Source organism: Ascidiella aspersa, chromosome 3 (genome assembly GCF_963924565.1).
Source record: "Ascidiella aspersa chromosome 3, kaAscAspe10.2, whole genome shotgun sequence".
NCBI classification, from domain to species: Eukaryota; Metazoa; Chordata; class Ascidiacea; order Phlebobranchia; family Ascidiidae; genus Ascidiella; species Ascidiella aspersa.
The window spans coordinates 3,217,109-3,236,516 of NC_139449.1; the positions used below are offsets into that span (position 1 = coordinate 3,217,109).

General features: G+C 34.7%; 1 protein-coding gene across 1 annotated transcript in view; it reads right to left on the bottom strand.

Annotated features, from left to right (window-relative positions):
• LOC146158113 (glutamate--cysteine ligase catalytic subunit-like) overlaps positions 1–12,292 on the bottom strand; it is a 46,566-nt gene extending 34,274 nt beyond the window's left edge. Inside the window, exons 1-13 of the mRNA XM_083383739.1 lie at positions 11,869–12,292; positions 10,570–10,722; positions 8,083–8,186; positions 7,473–7,589; positions 7,063–7,128; positions 6,511–6,627; positions 5,881–5,939; positions 5,363–5,568; positions 4,656–4,789; positions 4,034–4,155; positions 3,429–3,541; positions 2,631–2,828; positions 1,989–2,130 (exon numbers count right to left, since the gene is read on the bottom strand). Of these exons, the coding sequence (XP_083239865.1) occupies positions 1,989–2,130; positions 2,631–2,828; positions 3,429–3,541; positions 4,034–4,155; positions 4,656–4,789; positions 5,363–5,568; positions 5,881–5,939; positions 6,511–6,627; positions 7,063–7,128; positions 7,473–7,589; positions 8,083–8,186; positions 10,570–10,722; positions 11,869–11,946 (1,609 nt within the window). The 5' untranslated portion in view covers positions 11,947–12,292. The remainder of the gene's footprint in view (positions 1–1,988; positions 2,131–2,630; positions 2,829–3,428; positions 3,542–4,033; positions 4,156–4,655; positions 4,790–5,362; positions 5,569–5,880; positions 5,940–6,510; positions 6,628–7,062; positions 7,129–7,472; positions 7,590–8,082; positions 8,187–10,569; positions 10,723–11,868) is intronic.
• Positions 12,293–19,408: the final 7,116 nt, after the last annotated feature.

The following is a 19,408-nucleotide window of genomic DNA, read 5'->3' on the forward strand; positions in this document are numbered from 1 at the left end:
GGCATGCCTAAAACAGATGCAGATATCTATAAAAACAAAAAATTTAATTGTTTGTTTAAATTATGAGAAAATAATGTATACTAAACAAATTTTCCCACACCATTTTACACACCAAGAACAGATGTTTTTTTTCATTCATCAAACAGTATATATATCTGTGTCTGTGAGCAAAATTTCACAAGTCAAACAAAATGGCTCAGCTTTTATTAGATTTATGTAATGAGGACTCTCAACTTTTACAGGATTCTCAGTTGTTTGAAACTCCGCCAAAACGTCAAGAGCCAAGTTGTGTTGGGCCGATAAAGCGAAAACCGATTCGTGAAATGTTTAGAAAGATACGTTCAAAACGTTCGCTTTTTGACGACGAATCGAATATTCGAATGGTTACGATCAGTGTTCAAGTACGAGGCAAGGCATTTTTCAATCACGGACAACTCAAACAGATAGTTGAGATATTAATGGACGTTTCGTCACCTTTTGTAATTATGTATCCTAAACAAAAAGAGAGCCAAAATGGATATACAACTGTTCAAGTTCTATTTTGGCCCACTTGTATAGATGATAGTGAATGTACTATTCAATCCAAGATCAAAACGACTGCTGCTGAAATTAAAGAAGATGGTTTAATTTTAAAATCACGGGTACAAAATATTTATGCACCAAAAAATTACTTAAAGTATTTAATACCCAATATAAAGTTCTACGAAGTTGCACCACTAGCAGACGGATTAGTTGATTCCAATGTAAGAAGACAATTTAATGAACTGGTAAAGTTATTGCAGTCTATGTGGACGGACATGAAAGACTCCATCAAAAACCAAAAAAGGAGTATCAAGAAATAACTGTTTTATATAATAACAACATTAATGTAACAGGAATGTAAATAAATTGAAAGTTTAAAGTCATGATTTTTTGTTGTGTTTTTCGTGTAAATAGTGTCGCTGTATTTGAAATAAAAATAGTTGGTAATAAACAATATAGATTGAAAATGATTGCTTTTTTTTTGAGTGTCATCAACAAAATACATTATATTTCCAAACGACGTAAGTTTTAATTAACTGAAAAAAAATAAAATAACAATTCCATGCTCTATAACTCAATAGCAAACCAATACTTGCTATAATTAGGATACCAGTCTTGATAGGGAAACAGTGTTTCCTCTCAACTTAACGTTCTGTTAACGTCAAGCAAAACTATACAGTCAATGGTATATTTAAACACAAATATTTAGAAATAAACAAAATGAATTGGATAATGTAAGTTTTTTTGTGTGCCAATAATAAAATCCATCATCTTCAAGTTAAATTACCAAACAACTAAAGTTTTAATGAACTAAATATAAAATACCATCTCATTGCTCTTTACGTCAATAGAAAACCAATACTGGCTATAATTAGGAAACCAGTCTTGATAGGGAAACACTGTTTCCTCTCTGCTCGCTTCTCTGTGAACGAGCCCAAATCTGCCAAAACAAACAAGACAACCAATGCACAGTTCGACTTTACCAATCGACGATATTTTTGGCACACTTCGTGCAAAGGTCACTTTTTGAAATTGGCACACCTCGCGCAAAAGTAGATTTCTGGCTCTTCTGAAAATTTTACAAAAAATCTTTTGGGCCTAACAGAAACATTGCAACGTAGAGAACTACCTTACCTTACCGTATCACACATTTTGTCACTTTTTGACACTTCCACCTTCACTTCCGGAAACTTATAAAAACGTTTTTTTTCACCCAAAGACGCTTTTTTGCTCCTCAGGGTACTTTTGCACACTTTTGAACACTTTTCAATTTTACTTTTGCTCACCGGATGTAACCTGAATACGCCGGAATACACTTCCGTACACCTGGGCACACGGCACACTTCGCGCAAGGAAAACACTACTTACACTTGGCATCGGTTATCGGCCCAATACGATATTATCGGACGAGTACCGATACTAACACTTGGTATCGGCCACGATCCGATATTATCGGACATACTTACAACAGTCCTGGTGTTGGTTTATGTCCGAGCAGAGCTGGGTGCAGCAGGCAGGTGTTCCACTCGTGATTACATTCTTGCAGAAGTAGAATCGCTCCTTGTTGACCGCGTTGTTCTTGTGAGCGCGAGCCATGTTCTCGTCGACCTAACAACAACATTGTAATTCGCCTTTTTGCTAATTTTTCGGGCCGGATAACCATTAGGCTAACAAGGCTATAGCCTTAGACCCTGGAAAACTTCGGACTTCAGTTTTTTAAGGTCAACTTTTTGTAAGGCTGATAATAATTAATGATACAGATCCAGTACAAGTACAGTATACAGTTTTTGCTTAAAAACGAATGACTGAATCAAGTCAATATGTGCTTTTTGTGTTTAGGCCCTTCTTTAGTAAACTGCCTTAGGCCTCAACCCGGCCCTGCCAGAAGAACTGATTTTCATGAAGTAATCTTTTTTTTGATAGCTGTATTTGTTAATTCTAAATCAGGTACTAGGATTGTTTTGACCAAGGCCGTGGAGTGAAATTAAACAATAAACCAATAAAACTGGTTATCTAAAAAACAAAAACATGAATTAATTCAATCGTTTTAGGTGTAAAAATTATAACTTAACTTTATTAAAAAATGGTAAAGATAAAGACGGTAGTACCAATGATATTGGCATGCGAAAGTCGAGCTTGAAGTCAATAATGACCCTTGTTAGTAGAACAATGAAGACAACAAAGGCGGCGTTCTCGAAATCGGTCAATTGTGATTCCATGACCCTGAATTCAACCCGCCAGCCATGAGTAGAGCCGGGCACTGGAGGCTTAAAACGCAGCGATTGCCAGTTAGTTGATTGGATGTTCTGAATAAAAAAATAACTAATTAGGTTTATTATTATTGTAAATGTTCTATACCTGTCATTTTATTCCAAAATTTGGACACAAAGTATTACGATCAGATCCAATACCAAATAACATCATTACCATCAAACGGGCAAAATAGATTTTTTTCCCAAATATATCTTAGGATTAACAAGTTTAGTTCTCTCCAGTTGTTAAACTACTATTTTTAGTTTCCTTCAAAAGTAGCATCGCTATATGAGCACGAAAATTATGGCTGAAATTGTTTTTTTAGCGATAAATTACTTGGTCGCCAAAACTTAGATTTGGGTCTCACTAAAATCATTCGTGTGTAGCGGTTTGGCAGGTTACCATGTTTACCAAGGATATAATGCATTGACAAATATTGTTAATAAATTATATACCACCAAAATGAGGTATAGAATATATTTAACGAAAAGCTGACCTAAAATCTCTAAATATCGCCGATTTTAATATGTACAGTTTATTAAGACACATAAAATCAGGTTTAAAATTTAAAAAATATAACAACAATTTAAAAAAACGCATACTGTAGGCCTACCTAAAAACATAATAATTTGTTATTCCACAAAAAACGCTACCTCAAAATGATGCGTTTCTTGTTCATCGTCCTGATGGATCTTCCCGGAGAAGAGCATCAGAGGATCTCGGATCCAGAGATGTGAAATGTGTTGCGCCAACAACTCGTCGATACCTGGGAGAGAAACTAGTCAAAACGCAATCTCATTTCACATTTTTAGAATAACAAGTCTTTAAAGCAAACTAATATATTTTTTACCTTGTCTAAAGGTCTGTTGGTTTTCGGGACACTCTGTAATAACTCACACAATAATTACAAAGATCTTTACTTTGATTTGTGACAAGGACGTTTTTTACCTTACGATAGTTGGTTTCTTTACGAGGTGATATTTGTAATGTGTGGAGAGGTAGTTGTTTTGATTGAGGGTGAGCATTTACCCAGGATTATTATGCAAGCAAGGCGAGGCTAGAAAACAACTCTAACCTGCGGTGAGGTTCGATCGAAATGGGACCATCACTCTATTGACTGCCAGCTAAACGTGACTTCGAAACTCACCGCAGGCTAATTGTTTTTCTAACCTCGCCTTGCTTGCAATATTAATTTGTTCAGAAAGACCCTTGGTCATTTAGTTTAGTTCACAATAAAAAAAATTATATTGTGAAGCACCTGCGTTCATCAGCGTTTCTTTTGTGTCGTCGTCAATTTCGAGTTTTATGTCGTTGAACATTTCCGAGTTGTTGGAGAGATAGCTGTCAATCGAATCGTACCGAGACTTGCTGATCCTCCGTCTGAAAAACATTCATTTGCAATACTTCAAAGTTTTTGTTTTATTCTCTCAAATAAAAAGTTAAGTTGGAAGTTGTAGCAGTTCAACTAGACCAGCCTTTCTTAACCTGGGGCAAATTTACCCCAGGGGGTAAATTTTCTCGTTTTAGTGGGTTAATGATCTATCAATCAAAATAACCACATTAGTTGACGGGACAGAAAAATTGTGCCAACTGTAGGTATTGGTATCCCTAAAAACTGAAAAGACGAACATTATAGATAAGACAGGAATGCTAAAGCATGGACAGCCAAAAATAACTTATGTAACTTGTTATTTTCATTTTCTGTGAACACACATTTTATATATTGGGGGTAAATCCAATATTTATTTTTGTTAAAAAGGTAAAACATACAATAAAGTTTAAGAACCCCTGAACTAGACTAAAGTATCTCGATCTGCGTATCGTTTCAATTTTCCAAACAAAGGGTAAATATTTTAGTAGTTATATACATATTTACATACTTGCAATCTTTTAGAGGTTCAAGGCCCCGTTCCTCAGACGTTCTATCGTCAATGCTGCTTGACATCACTGGCCAACGAGTGTCTATATCAGATAAGTAACCTCGGAAAATAGGAGATGCGGCAGTAAGAGCAAGCTGTAAATAAAAACGAGATTATTCATTAAAACCAGTTGCAGAATTTTGCTTTGAGAGGCTTCGGTAAAGTGACCTTTTGCGAAACTTAAAAGACAATGACTAGTAAAACAAATTATTGGTATAAATATATTAGTGTTTACTGTGTACAACACCTAAAACGCAAATCCTTGTCTGGAAATTTCTGCAAATGAAGGACATAATGCTCACTGTCTAAAAATATAGACATCAGAGAAAAAAACAAACTCAGGTAATTTGTGCAATTAATTTAAGACATATGTCTAAAAAATCTGGGTAAAGTTGTTATTTAAAAAAATGGGTTAAATATGGTAAATTTTTCACATAAGACAATTTGTTGTTTTTTAGGGAGGGGGGGACTTGACTTGGAATTGACTTGATTGGCTTATGACTTTTTTTAGCTATGAATGGATTGACTTGATCTAGGTACAACTGGCTATTTCTTCAAAAAGCTTCACTTGGACTTGGTAATTTTACAAATAACTTAACTGTGACTGCAGCCATTTCAAATTGACTTGTTTACACACCGCAAAATATCACAAAAAATCACATTGTTACCATAATAGGGCACAATGGCGCCTGCTGATCGTACATGACTTTCGCTTCTTCGATATTACGAGCTTGCATTGTCACTTGAATGCAAGTGTTTCCGAACCCGAATCCTGTGCTGTCCATGTAAATGTGGTCAGGTTTGGCGGCTGCAGTGGCTTCGGGGTCACCAAATTGCTCGATAAAAGGCGAAGGCGTTCGCTCGTCTTTGAATACTGAAATGGAATGAGGAGTTTTTGTGTACTTTAACTTGTGTTGAAATTCAACGCATTTCGTAATCAATACGAAAGATAATGATGCTTAAAATAAGTGCTCTCTGCAAATACTGAGATGTAGGCTATTAAATTGAAAATATACTTAAGCGGATTTAAAACCGCTGAGGCGCTGACAAAGGCGAATTACTTGGGGATGATCTACAAAACCATAACCGTAAATCACTTTTTTTCAATTTACTTAAAGGTAAATCACTTGCTATTAGGACAAATATAAAAATATAAATTACTTTGATGTTTGACAAAGAAACTTACTTGGTATGTTGGTAACGACTTTTTCTCCGCGGCGCTGGCGAATGCTTTGTGTCATATAACTGTAAAATAGATAGCAAAAAATAAAAGGTAAGCCAATAAATGGAAAAGACAACTCGACAGAAAAGAAAACTCGACATTCTTGTTCAAGCAAAGTAATGTGAATGAGATTATTTGTTATTTGATCGAATCGTCATTCATGTTTTTCAAAGTATCAGGTATCGGCAAAAATGCCAAGTATCTGGCATCTCTGGTTCTTAGTAAATCTATTTTTGGAAGTTGAAGCAAGCAAATTGTGTTTTTGCAATCTGACGTTAGTGCTTTGCAGTGTTGTAAACCAGTAATTTGTGAAATAACTAAAATCATTATGAGAGCAAGTCAAGTAACTGATATAAAGTAAAACATTATTTTATGTTTGATTCTGGTTGCACCTTAATGTTAAAGATTAACTGAGTACAGTATAGTAAACCGACAATCTATTTGTTTGGATGTTTTATGGTAAATATATTTTCGATAGTAAATTTTTGCCACGATTTATTTATTTTTAGCCCAAACCTGTATTAAATAAAATACTATGTGGTTTTATTGTAAAAAGTGTTTCTGACACATTGAAGGAACTGTTTTTAGACTTACATAAAGCGGGGATGGGAACTGAGCGCTTGATCAGGGAAGAATATTGATCTTGTGATTTGGTTTGAATCCGCCCCTTCGATGTTATATGTTGGGTTGGTAAAGTCATGGCATCCAAGTCTGAGAGAACAAACTGAACAAGCTTTTATCGAATTTAATAAAATGTTGTAACCAGGCACAATAATAATAAAAAGTAGAGTTAGTCTGGTAATCATACTTTCAATTTCTAAACTATAATTGGCATGGGAGCTGTTTTTTTGATTATTATTATAACAAAAGTGTTGTTTGAAAGTTTATTTCAAAAGACTGAAGTCCAAATTAAGTTCATGTTATCATTTACCAATTTAGTATCTACTATTCAAGTCATTGCCATCATAATTTAAGACAATGCCTTTGCAAATCAAAAATGTTTGGCCATTTTCGAAACGCATTTCATCTTTTAAACACACATTTTTTGTGAACAAAACTATATAATTAAGCTAGTTTGAAATTAAAATAAAAAAAAGTCTAATTTAAGTAGTTTAAATAAATAAGCATAACATAAGTCATACTAACCTGGGGAACACGGAAATGGTCATGATTCGTTCATCAGGCTTCAACAACCTTTGAATCTCTTCCCGTCTATGAAAAAGAAAACTGAATGTTTCAGCAAAATTATGACTTTTGGTTTCTCGTCTAACAGACAAGAACACAAAACCAGGCATTATACAACCTTACAATTTTTGGCGAACATTAAATCGCGTAATCTTTAATATGGTATGCATAAATTTCGGATTTTTTTTTAATTTAATTTAAATTGAAAAATGCAGTAAACGTACAGAAAAATAAGTTAAAGTTTGATTTAAGGAAAAAAAACTATGGAAGATAAGTTCACTTTGTCCTAATAAGTAAGATTTAAGAACTCCTGGAGTATACTAATGCAACTACAATATAGTATAATTGATCAGACTATACGTTTGGATTACCTCATTCTCATATTGGCTTCCACTGCGTTGAACTGGGAAAGTATTCCGCGGTAGGGTTTGCCCGGAACGCCTTCGATCATGTAACTTGCAAATTCAGGATTCCACGAAGTGTTCAATCTGTTTTGCGCAAATTTTTAAAATTTTGTATCTGCATGTTAAATAGCCTGGACCGGCGAACACCGTGCATTTATTTTGGAAGATTTGATTAGAAATAAGGAATCTGCGACTCGAGGGCGACATCTACAGGATGAAATCTTTAAAACATAAATACATCAACTGGTAACCTTTTGACTTTGAGATAAGACAATAAATATTTTGATTGCTTATCAATTTTGTCTATTTTTCCAAGTTTATAATGTGCTAGCTTTTTCTGCCGCACCCTGTACAATACTAAAAAATCACTAACCTGTTTTTTATTCAGATATTCTGACGATGCATTTGTTGGCGAAATATATATATGTCTTTTAAGTTCTGCTAATTGTGTCTGAACTGAATTGCTAGCTTTGCTAGAGTATTTTGCTGTTACTGATCAGGAATTAAGGCCGAGATTTTATCTTGCAAGGGTCAAGGTGATTTCTATTATTCACATATTCAGTGCAACATCACTAACCTGTCTGACTTTTGTTCTTGTAAGATGTCGTAAACTTCTGCCGCCCGCAAAGAAAGCTGAACTCGTTTGTTTGCGTCGTCGAAGCGAACGATCATAAACTCAACCTAGAGAAAGTAAGTTGATGTTCGATTCGGTCATTTGATTCATTACAAATTAAGATTTAAAAGTTTGTAAAAGACCATTTTTTTACGCCATTTTTAGACCAGTGTTTCTTAACCCATGGATCGCGACCCAAAATTAAGGAGGTATTTCATTTGGTTGGGTCACCGAGTGCAGTAATTGTTTATGTGTTAGATTTATTGAAATTAAATATATAAACTGTTGCTACCAGGCATAGTAATATAAATCAAAAACAGCTTATCTGTTTTTTTTTTATATTATTGAAATTAATTTGAGCAAGATTTTACCAAACTTTAAGAATATTGCGAAGGCATAAAAACTAATAAATATTGCGAAAGGCAATAAATGCATGAAAACACTTTCATTCAACATTGTAGCAGCCAGTTCTGACAAAGGTCGTTTTTTACGTTGACAATCGTCTGTTGTGAGTTTACCTTTCTTGCGCAGAACAAACCACAGGAAAGCGATGCAACTGTTACGTAACACTCCAAATTGTGACCCGTTGTTTATGTTTGAAGTAATTTAAACTAATATAGCATGTCAGCTTTGGTTTAAATTTAACAGTTTTAACAAATGGTCCCTCCTTGGGGATATCGGTATTGGATTAAAATTTTTAGTATCGGGTAACACTAGGTGTGTTAGCGCCGCATTAGTTTATATAGAGAGTCACGTTGTGTGAAAAATGACCGGTATAGAACTGCGTCGCTTTAAATGGGCCAATAAAAAACGCCACGTCACCTCGTAAAACACGTAAGCCGGCAAAAAAAAAAAAAAAAAAAAAAAAAAACGTGATTTAGCGGCCATAAAATATTGCATCGTAAACAAGTTTCTTTAAAAGTTTCAAAGGTCACTATAGAGAGCACATTAAAAAACAAAGACGCTTTACAGATTATTACATGGCAGCAGAAAAAACAAAACGTCAATTTAATTTAATCATTAAAGTAAAATTCGCTTTAGGATTGAACAGTTAGTAATTTTCGATTTTTATATTCCTTTTACTGAACAAAGTTTCAGTTCATTTAAAAATAACACGTTAGTCCCTGACGAAGGCTTGCCGGATAGTAAGCCGAAACGTTGGTTAAAGAAATATATGCCAGAGGAACATTTTAAATATACTATGCCTGGTAGCAAAAGCATATTTATAGAAATATCTCGTTGTCCGTCCAATTCTTGTTATATACAGTAGACAGAATTTGCTCACCAATCAGTTTTTCTGCGCTTGTCGCGTTGGTCGGTCTGTATTTGTGAACGGTCGTGTCGAAAATCTTAACGAACTGGTTTATGTGCCCGGGTATCCTGCCCATGATGTAGATCACGTTGTAGCGAGTGCTCATTCTCATATTTAAAGTTACAGTTCGGTGAAAAATTCGAGTAGGTTTACAAATCATGGCCGAATTGTTTAAATTCAACTCGTATCGGATCGGCACCGATATCATTCTAGTATCGGACGAGTAATAATACTACAGGAATGTCCGATACTTTTTATTTTGATACCGATACCCGATATTTTGGACAAAAAGTATCGCGATCCGACCCATACCGAATGACGTCATTATTATGCCCAAACAAGTAAAGTAGATAACTCAGGCAAGCAACTGCACGTTCGAACGAAGCGATCACATGAAGCGTTGTGAGGCTAACAGCGTCTTAAATATGGACTTGTGGCACTCGAGGCTGTCACAATTACACAATTACACGCTGTTACGTAACAGTAAACACTTGTCTGTCCTTTATAGGTTGACAAAAACTTGAAAATTACAAATTAAATATTTTCAGTAAATCAACAAATACCTGGGGTCAATTAATTATAAGAACTTGAATATATTAGGTTATTAAGGCCTAATGTGCCATCAAGTTAGGAAGTGTTGTAACTTGTATGTTTTTTAATTTCAAGGCAGATATTGCTGCGTTGAAGTACAAATCATGGCTGGAAGATCTAAATTAATTCGGTATCAGATAGGCACCAATATACCACCCCAGTATCAGATTAGTAGATAACTACTACCAAGTCATTTGTGAAATAACTTTTCAAGTCAATTATTTATAAAAAAATAACAAGAAAAGTCCCAGTCAAGTCATTATTAGAGTAATATATTCGCTTTACCTGCAAAGATAATTATCTTAGTTTGATAATAAAAAGTTAAATGAAAACACTTAATTTTAACCCAAGACATTTTACTCAATGACTTAAGTCCAAGTCAAGTCATTTGACAAAAGACTAAAGTCAAGTCAAGTCTTTTCAAAACAGTGACTTAATTGCACTTGAGTCCACCATTGTTGACTTAAGTCATTACCACATTGCCAATTGGCACCAAAGCGACATTATGACATATAAAATCCTTGGAAAAACGTTAAAAAAACACTTACCTCATCGCCCCATTTCATCACGTCATCAGGCCTTTCCATCAAACGCTTGTAGTTGTTGATGAATTGTGCGATTCCGTGTTTCTTGACGTGTTCAACGTAAGGTTTGATTTCATTCCAATCCAAAGGCTCGCCATCAAAGGCAAGCAAACCCATCTACAAAATAAAAACGCAAACTCAACTGTGTCGCCCCTTTTTCGCTTTTTGAAAATAAGGAAAAAATTAAAAATATAATTTTTGGCTTATTTAACAATATTGAATTCGCTAAACTTTCTAAAAATTGCTCAAAAGGTCCAACAGTTTACCGACCACTTTATTAACTAATGTCGTTTTGCTTTGAAGCAGAAAAAAAAAGTTTTACAGTCGATTTTTTACAAAGGTTGTTAAGTTACCAGGCAGGTATAATCTTTAACGCGGATTACCGGCTGATTTACAGCAGTGAAACCTTTTTCGTTCACGTCCTATATTTTTTATGCTATTAAGACTATATTACACTTTAATGCCATCAAACTGCCCATACAATCTGTAAGGTGTTTTTACAACAACAGTAAAATGCTACAGTTTTAGAACTGCTGCTTTGTACATTACAAATTTAACTTGCAGCAAAAATAGTTCTTATACTGCAGGCTAACCGCAGTTTGTCGTTTTCCGAAATACTATGTAAATAGAGGAAAATGGAGTTTACATATATTTCGTGTTTTTTTAAGTGCAAAAGACACTCTACTTTAAATAACCGCTTCCGAAGCCACAGAAAAAAATGTATTGTGAGGTTTGTTCTATGGCTCTATTAACGAATTGGTCGATCGCGAGTCTTTAAAAAACATTTTAGTCGATCGCAATCAAAAATGAGATGGCCACACCTGCTATAAAGTAGAACGATAACAAACTGTCGAAATTTTGGTTATATTATTTTCTAACTTTTAATTGCTACCACCTAGTTTACGTATTTGCATTATTTTGTTTTTGTTTTTTCAGAGACTGATGATGCCAGATTGGCGAAATATATATTTCTATGAATAACTAGAACTTATAAATAACTGATTTGGACTCAGACAAGAGAGTCTAAAGTATATTGCTGTCGAAACTATAGTTAAAATACCAGAGGAAGTTTCACAGGAAACGTTCAACAGGAAACTGTTTCACTTGTTCAAAGCTAAGCAAAACTAGTGATTTATTCAATAAGACTAATCTAACATTTTCAAATTGACTAAGGTCAATTTAGATCATTAAAAACAGTGGTTTAATTAGCTGTGCCTAATTCTAGTCATTGCTGATTTCAATCAATACAAAACTGATATTTACCGTTCGCTTTTGGTGAAAGACATGATTCTTCTTTAGAGTTGCTTTTGCAGAGACAAATGCGGATCGAAAGGTACGCATTTCAACCAGTTTAACCAGACTTGCGTTTCTTTGAAGAACCGTTATTTGAACCCTAACGCTATCTCTTTTGCTGTAGCCCTAACTGGTAATTACTCATGCGTGCATCCTACATTGTACTTTAAATATTTCACGTGAGAAAATCCTGAAAAACGAAAAGCATTATGCAACTTTTGGCAAGGCTTTCTTTCTTTTGGCAATCGCCATGCTAAACTTTTTCGATTAATCTTCCTATTTTTAAAGACATTGCAGTGGTGGGACTTTTTTGGCTTGCGGCCAATGTAAACATTAAAATATTTGCAGTACACTATGTACAACAGGTTTATAACTTGAGAAAGGCATTTGATGCCATAGCAGGCTAATATATGTAAATAATTTAATATTATTGTCAGAGTTTAACAGATAGGGTGTACTTAAATGTTATATACGACGTGTTTGCATGCGTGTTTGTTATACAAATATGTTATTCGAAAATTTAAAATAGTCCTAGGCAAGTCTTATGCAAAAACTCACAAATCAACCCCCAAAGTCATGTAGGCTACCACTCATTATTAAAGCAAGTCATCTTCAAGTGAAGTCATTGACAGAAAAAAAAAACGTTCAAATATTAAAACTGACAAACTCGTTTGATCATGAGCAGTAACTCAACAACAACAAAAATGCATTATCAAACGGTCATTTATATATGAATAAGCAAAGTTTACCAATGTCACGAGTTTCCTAAAAACAGTTCACGGACTGGTAAACAAAGACAATCATCATAGCCAATGATCTTTTGTTGTAAACTTTTATTTTAAATTTTAAAATGATTTAAGTCCCAGTGAGCTCATTTGTGAAAGTTCAAGACAAGAGTTTTAAATAAATAAAAGCCACAGTCAATTTGTAATAATTAGAGCAAGTTTAAGTCAAGTCCTTGTCAAAAAATAAAACGTTAACCAATTAAGATTGATAAACTCCTCCGACTATTAGCAATAACTAAACTAAAAAATAGGAAAAACGCAACATACTTTTTAATTGTTAAAAAATTTTAACCCATAGGTTTAAAAGAATAAAGTAAGTCCAGTCATTAAAAAGAGTGACTTTAGCGAAGCTTATACACAACTGACACCAAAATTTTTCGGCAAACTGTAACTAACACAAACATTGCGCGTTTTTCTTGAAAACCTATGAGCACACGACGAAACATTTATCTCAGAATACCACAAAAATCGCCTAAAAAACGAGTTTTCTTGTGCCATTACGTTTTGTTTGACATACCGAAGTAGCTGTTTAAATTTAGACTTTAACGTTACATTTATTTGCAGTATATTACAATACCATAGCCCTGAACCTGGAATACAATGGTTTACAACATGCTCTAAACTGCTGGGGGCGTGATTGTTATGTAACAATGACAACGTCACGCGACTAAACATCCTATTTGCAAAAAACAAGTTTTTTCCCGTTTGTTTGCCAGGCGTCAGAATTTTTTCCCAAACTTCCAAATTTAATTGGCGGAAAACGCTTCCATGGGAACTTCCAAAACTGGTATGAACAAATGACACGGCGCTTTAATAGTGTGGCTACAATTTGCTTTAATATTATGGCTTTTATTTTTTTTGTCAAGGCGTGCTGCGCCATATTTTAAAACGCAAAATCCCTGAGAAATTTACTAGATTAAGGTACGTGACAAGTTATGTTATAATCATAAAGTTACAAAACGTCACGTATTTTTATGTTGAAAAGACGGTAAACACTGGCGTCTCGCAGGCAGCCTGAAAAAAAGCTTTGTATGGTTGACCAAAATTCAATGATGGGACACACGGCGCAATTAGGTTAATCTGATTTCAACAAAACAGGCTAGGCTAAGACATAGGCTGCTGAAAACATAAGTTAGATTTGCGACAGGCGCGAAAAAAATGCATTTTCAATGTAAAATTGGCAAAAACTACAAAATTTGGCGCTGGTCTAGAATCCTACCACAATGAAACATTATTTGGGTTAGGGTGCGGGTTAGCGTTTGGGTTAAGGTGGGTCAAGTATTATTATTAAATAAAGAATATGCTAGAGAGTGGTTATTGCTAGAAATCGATTGAATGGCTGAGCTGGCAAGCAATGGCTCTGTCAATCTAGGTATCACTACAACTAAATTGCATATAAAGCAGCGAAAGGTATTTACTGCTAACATAAATTATAGTTAGGCATTTAAGAACATTTTATTCTAAATGGCCAGGTCTTTAAAGTTGTGTTAATACAGGGGTTCTTGACCTTTTTATGCTTGTGGCCCCTTTTGTTTTGAAAATATTCCGTGGCTCACTTGGTAAAGTTCTGCCTTTTCGCGGCTGAAAATAATACTCAGCTACTTTTCATCGGCTAACTCCACCCTAACTCAAATTTTGTGCGTTGATTTTTATAACTGTGGTATAGGATTCTAGACCAGCGCCCAAAATCTAGATATAAAAAAAAACTTAACTTGAAACTTCAAAAGAGCTACCGTAATGTGTATTTTATCAAATGGCAATTAGTCTAATCAGCAGCACTTTGGCCAGGTAAAAAATTTGTTTGTTTGCTAAATAATAAGTTTCGGAAACATCTTACTCAAAGCACGTATGTTTCAACAGTAGGTAGGCGAAGCTGTAGGACAGTAGGTCCAATTGGCTTTATCTGCAGTTTCATATTTGATAAAAAAAACTATTTAATCTTGCTCGTTTTGGTTTTGCTTGCAGTAGAAAAATGAATAAACGTACTACTGGCCTACTTGGCAAACGTTTTTAACTAAAACTGACTGAAATAGAACGCAAGGCACAAAAACTCTTTTCTAAAGCGGGAAAAAATAATTAAAGGTAGTAAACTTGGTCGTGTGTGACGTAACAATGAATAGCATTGCGCGCACAAGTTACTTCCTGTGAACAAGTCTATTTACTAAATAGGACAAAATTTTGAACTAAATTAAGTATTTGCAATCATCGTTTACGATATTGTGTATTACCGATATATTTTTTATACTGTACGGTTAAATTACGGACATTTAAGCACAATTTGACATTTCTCCCTGGCGCAGGTTTCAACACCAGTTAAATTCCCTGACATGTCACGGGAAAATACTGATGTATGGCAACCCTATGCTAATCTTTCAATCAGACACTGTACTTAACCTTCAGTGTAGATTGTAGAACTACAAAACTATTTTCTGTTCATTCAAGAACTTTAGGCTTTTAGAATAACTCGCAACACGGATATTTACATGGGCTGACTGTTAAACATATATGGCAAACTAAATAAAAGGTTCTTGCTCTTAGAAGCAAATGTTTCAGCAGGTTTTACTAACGATGGACTAAGTTTTATCAAAACGTAAACTAATTAAGTTTCAGACTGTAGTTGCTACATGGGCATTTTGTATGATTTTTTGACTGTACTATATTCTAATACTTTGGAACACTATATACGGATCTGTTCATAAGTTTAATGGTGAAAATAACGGGCCGATCAAGATCACTGATGATGGCATTAGAATTTGCCGAAACGTTTGAAAATAAAGCATGTCGCTTTTAACGTCTATTTGGGCCGTTATTTTCACCATTAAATATATTCTAATACTTTTAAAACAAAAACTGACAGTCTTATTAAAAATAATTTTGCTAGGATTAAAAACAATCAAGCAATAGACCTATCAGGTTTGTAGAGCTCTTCTGGCAAATGTAATTTTTATTCCGACGTGATGCTTTCAGCGTGCTACAGGCACCTGCTCAAAGATTAGAGGCCCAATCATTCGTTATCGCGTGTTGTTGTCGTTGCGTTGTGACGTGCTTGCGTTCCATTCTTTTTTCCTTTGTTTATCGTGCACTGTACTAGTCGCATTCAGTGTTATTTACCCTGATGAAGACGACCTGTATAGGACGTCGAAACGTCGGAATAAAAATTACATTTGCCAGAAGAGCTCTACAAACCTGATATTATGCCTGGCAGCAATAGCTTATATATTCAATAGACCTATATTGTATTGACTGAATTTCCGATGCGCAGTGTATACGATCTTTTGCAAACTGTGAACAAGTATTTCGCCGCAGGCTTTTCAGAAAAGCTGTAAAAATCCTTCGTTTGCAGTCTACTGCTGGTTCATGGTGGTCAGTTCGTCACAACAAAATAACTGAAAGTTCATCCGGCGGCAAAGTGGTGAAACTTAAGCAAAACATCGTTCCGGTAAAAGCATTTCTACATAACGTCTTGCCGTTAAAAACTGTTCTTATTTTACGAGAACATGTCCCTTTTTCATCAAGTCGTTTCGCAATCTCATGGGTTTATTTAAACTAACATTCCATTTGCATATTTGTGCACGACATCGAATGATAACCTCACGTGACCTAAGGTTGCTTGCTTTAAGACGTTCCGTTATGACGTAACTTTGTGACGTCATCCCTAAAAAGTTTCATGCGTCCAGGTTTTTTTTTATTGTTGTGATAAAAACTTTACTTTCACCCAGTGTCTAAGTCTTAGTTGTTTTTCTAGCCTGGCGGACGATAACCTTCGGTGTCCAAAGGTTGATTGTTTTAGACCAGCGGTTCCCAAACTGGGGTCCGCGGACCAACTAGGGTCCGTACAACAGTTTCAGAGGGTCCGCAATAAGAGTTAGTCTTTTAAGTTTTTAAACATTATCTGTCATCATTATTGTCTTTCGATTATATTGCGTGTTTTATTTTTAAGTATATTTGCGTGTTTTATTTTTTTGTTTTTTATATTCGATTATATTGCGTGTTTTTATTTTTTTATATTGGGTGTTTTTATTTTTAAGCCATGCGCAATATGGAGCGAGTTGCCAATTTCAATAGTTTTACGTTTCATTTTTATCGCAATAACGTGACTTGGACAACTGAATACTTGACACGGGACTTAACTTGTTATTTTACGAAAAGACTTGAGTTGGTCTTAAATGGTTCAACATTAATCGTTTACAGCACTGATTGAACCAATGTTTAACCTTGAAAACGTTTTAATGTAGGTTTGTTACTTGCTAAACTAAATTGAAAAAATACACGAAAATTGACAGAATCAAAGCTTTTTTCGCTGGATAATTTTCGTATATTATAACTTTGCAGTTCATAACACGGCACTAAAATATACTAAAAAATTTCACAAGTTTTTAAAATTGTTTTTTTTTTCCCAGAAAGTTGCAAAAAATGTATCAATTCGTTTCAAGTTAAACATACGCCGTTTGACTAATAGACGTGAGTCCGAGTCTAGCAATTTTACCAAAACGACTTCAACCAAGCTAAGTCAATTGAAAACGGTGACTTAAGTCAAGTCATTGAAGACATTACAGCAAGACTGTCAGTTTAAAAAAATGAGAAGTTTGAAATAATTGCCGAACAAACCGAACTCCAATATAATAATCGTTTGTTTCAAACTAACCATAACAAATTTAAACAACCAAAGACTGGTAATATACTTCTTGATTTTCAACGGTCAAAATATCATCTCAGATCCCCTAAAATTCAAAATCCCACCCTAAAATTGGCAAATTATCCCCTTTGTGGGGTAATTACAAGTAGGTTAAGAACCTCTGGTTAAAATATACACACAATTTTTTCTACAACATGACAAAGTCCTCACTGCGTTTTTATTTTATTATGTTATCGCGTTTTAATAACAGGGTGCATTTTTACATGTCATCGTACAATAAAACAAATATGGGAACTTAGGCCTACAAAGAAGACACAAATACAGGTCACGTGTTTGATATTATAAGTCAAATTTTCCAATCCATGGACCGCAACCCAAAAAATTGGGTCGTCAATTGATTAGGTCGGGTCGCCGACTGCAGTAGTTTTACATAGTTAGATTTATTAAGATTAGTTCTGAGCAAGATTTTAAATTTGACAAACTCGGGTAAGCAATACGAAGATTTGACTTATGTTAATTACATTTTAATCTATAATTTTGAATCTACTATTTTTACTCTCTTATTTGGGCTTTGTTCATTTTCAGCAAAAAATTAGTTCAGTTTAGAGAATTAGGTCGCCAAAACTTCGCTGCTGTTAAACTTAGGCTTAGTATTTTGGTCGCGATTAAAAAAGGTTGAAAAAACACTGTTTGTCATAGTTTATCCTTTTTAAAAGTAACCACAATCGCCAAAACATATACGATTAGTTGTTAGATAGTGTTTTTCACCTTTAAAAATGAAATGTTGCTCCGCCTTTTAAGAATGTAAGTGGGCTTCAAATGCACACGCGCAAAATTAAAAGGAAAGCATATTACCACATGTATAGTTATGGGGTCTGGTGCACAAAAATAATTGCGTTTTGCTTGTGGTAAGATGTATAACAAACTGCGAAACTTGGACGAATCAGGCGATACTACAACATTTATCACAATACTACGAAACATCTTGAACTAAAATCGTCTTTGCGTGAAAAATTGCTGGTTGCTTTAGGTTATTCTGGGTGGTGAAGGCCAGCTGTCTAAGTCTGCCAGGTGCGTTGTTATACTTTTTGAAGGACGTCGCACATTGATTACGTTTCGTATCTAACTCAATTTCGCAGTACGTAGTTGGAAGTGCGAGTATGGCAGGGGTGCGATTTTTTTACAAATTTACACAAAGAGCTAGCCTGAAGTGATCATAGTTTACAGTAAAATGCGTCCCAATTAACAAACACTAATCGCCTGTTATTCGTAGTTTTTCTACAAGCATATTTCCCTGAATTTTTACAGGGTTGCCGCGCGTGTTTATGAAAAAATTCAGACATTTCAAAAAAAGTTATAGCTTTTCAAAATTCCCAAAATCGGATGGCCAGACCTGTTTAGATTAAAGTTTTGAAAAACAACTAGTATGAATGTCATGCCAACACAATTACAAATATTTAAAATTCGTTTTACTTCGCCCGGTTTATTAGAACATAACCTAAGCTGCACATGAAATAAACCAAAACACTATTCAAAGATGTGTTGAAAAAAGCAGTTTTACTAATTCGTTTTCAATCCGCAATAAATTTCAACGAGATTTCGGAACATTTACAGATTTAAAGACATTGTTGACAATTTCGATTTACTTTAAATAAGCTGAAAGCGTACAAGCGCTAAGCAATTTAGGCGAAAGTATTGGTCTTCTTCATTGCTATAAAGCAGTATGCATTGCGAAAAAAGCGAATTATACAACACTGGAGAAAAATATGTTTCTTCAACATGATGGTAAAGCCATCAAAAAAAAACGAAAAAGGGGGAAAAAACGAAAAAGGGGGATAACGCCATATTACAGGGGTTGTTGAACAGGGATCTGTAAACCCCTTAGACTGAGGAACATGTGCCAGTTTTAGGGGGTCTATAAAAGCTTAATTAAAACCTTGGAAGCACAATTTGAAAACTGGAAGAAAATAATTTAATAAAAAAACGCTTTGTATTTAGACTCTATTTCAGTTTCACGTTTCTTATAACTGAAACAGCCGGTTTCGCACGTCTACTGTGGGATGACTATTAGTGACGGAACCCAGCCTTC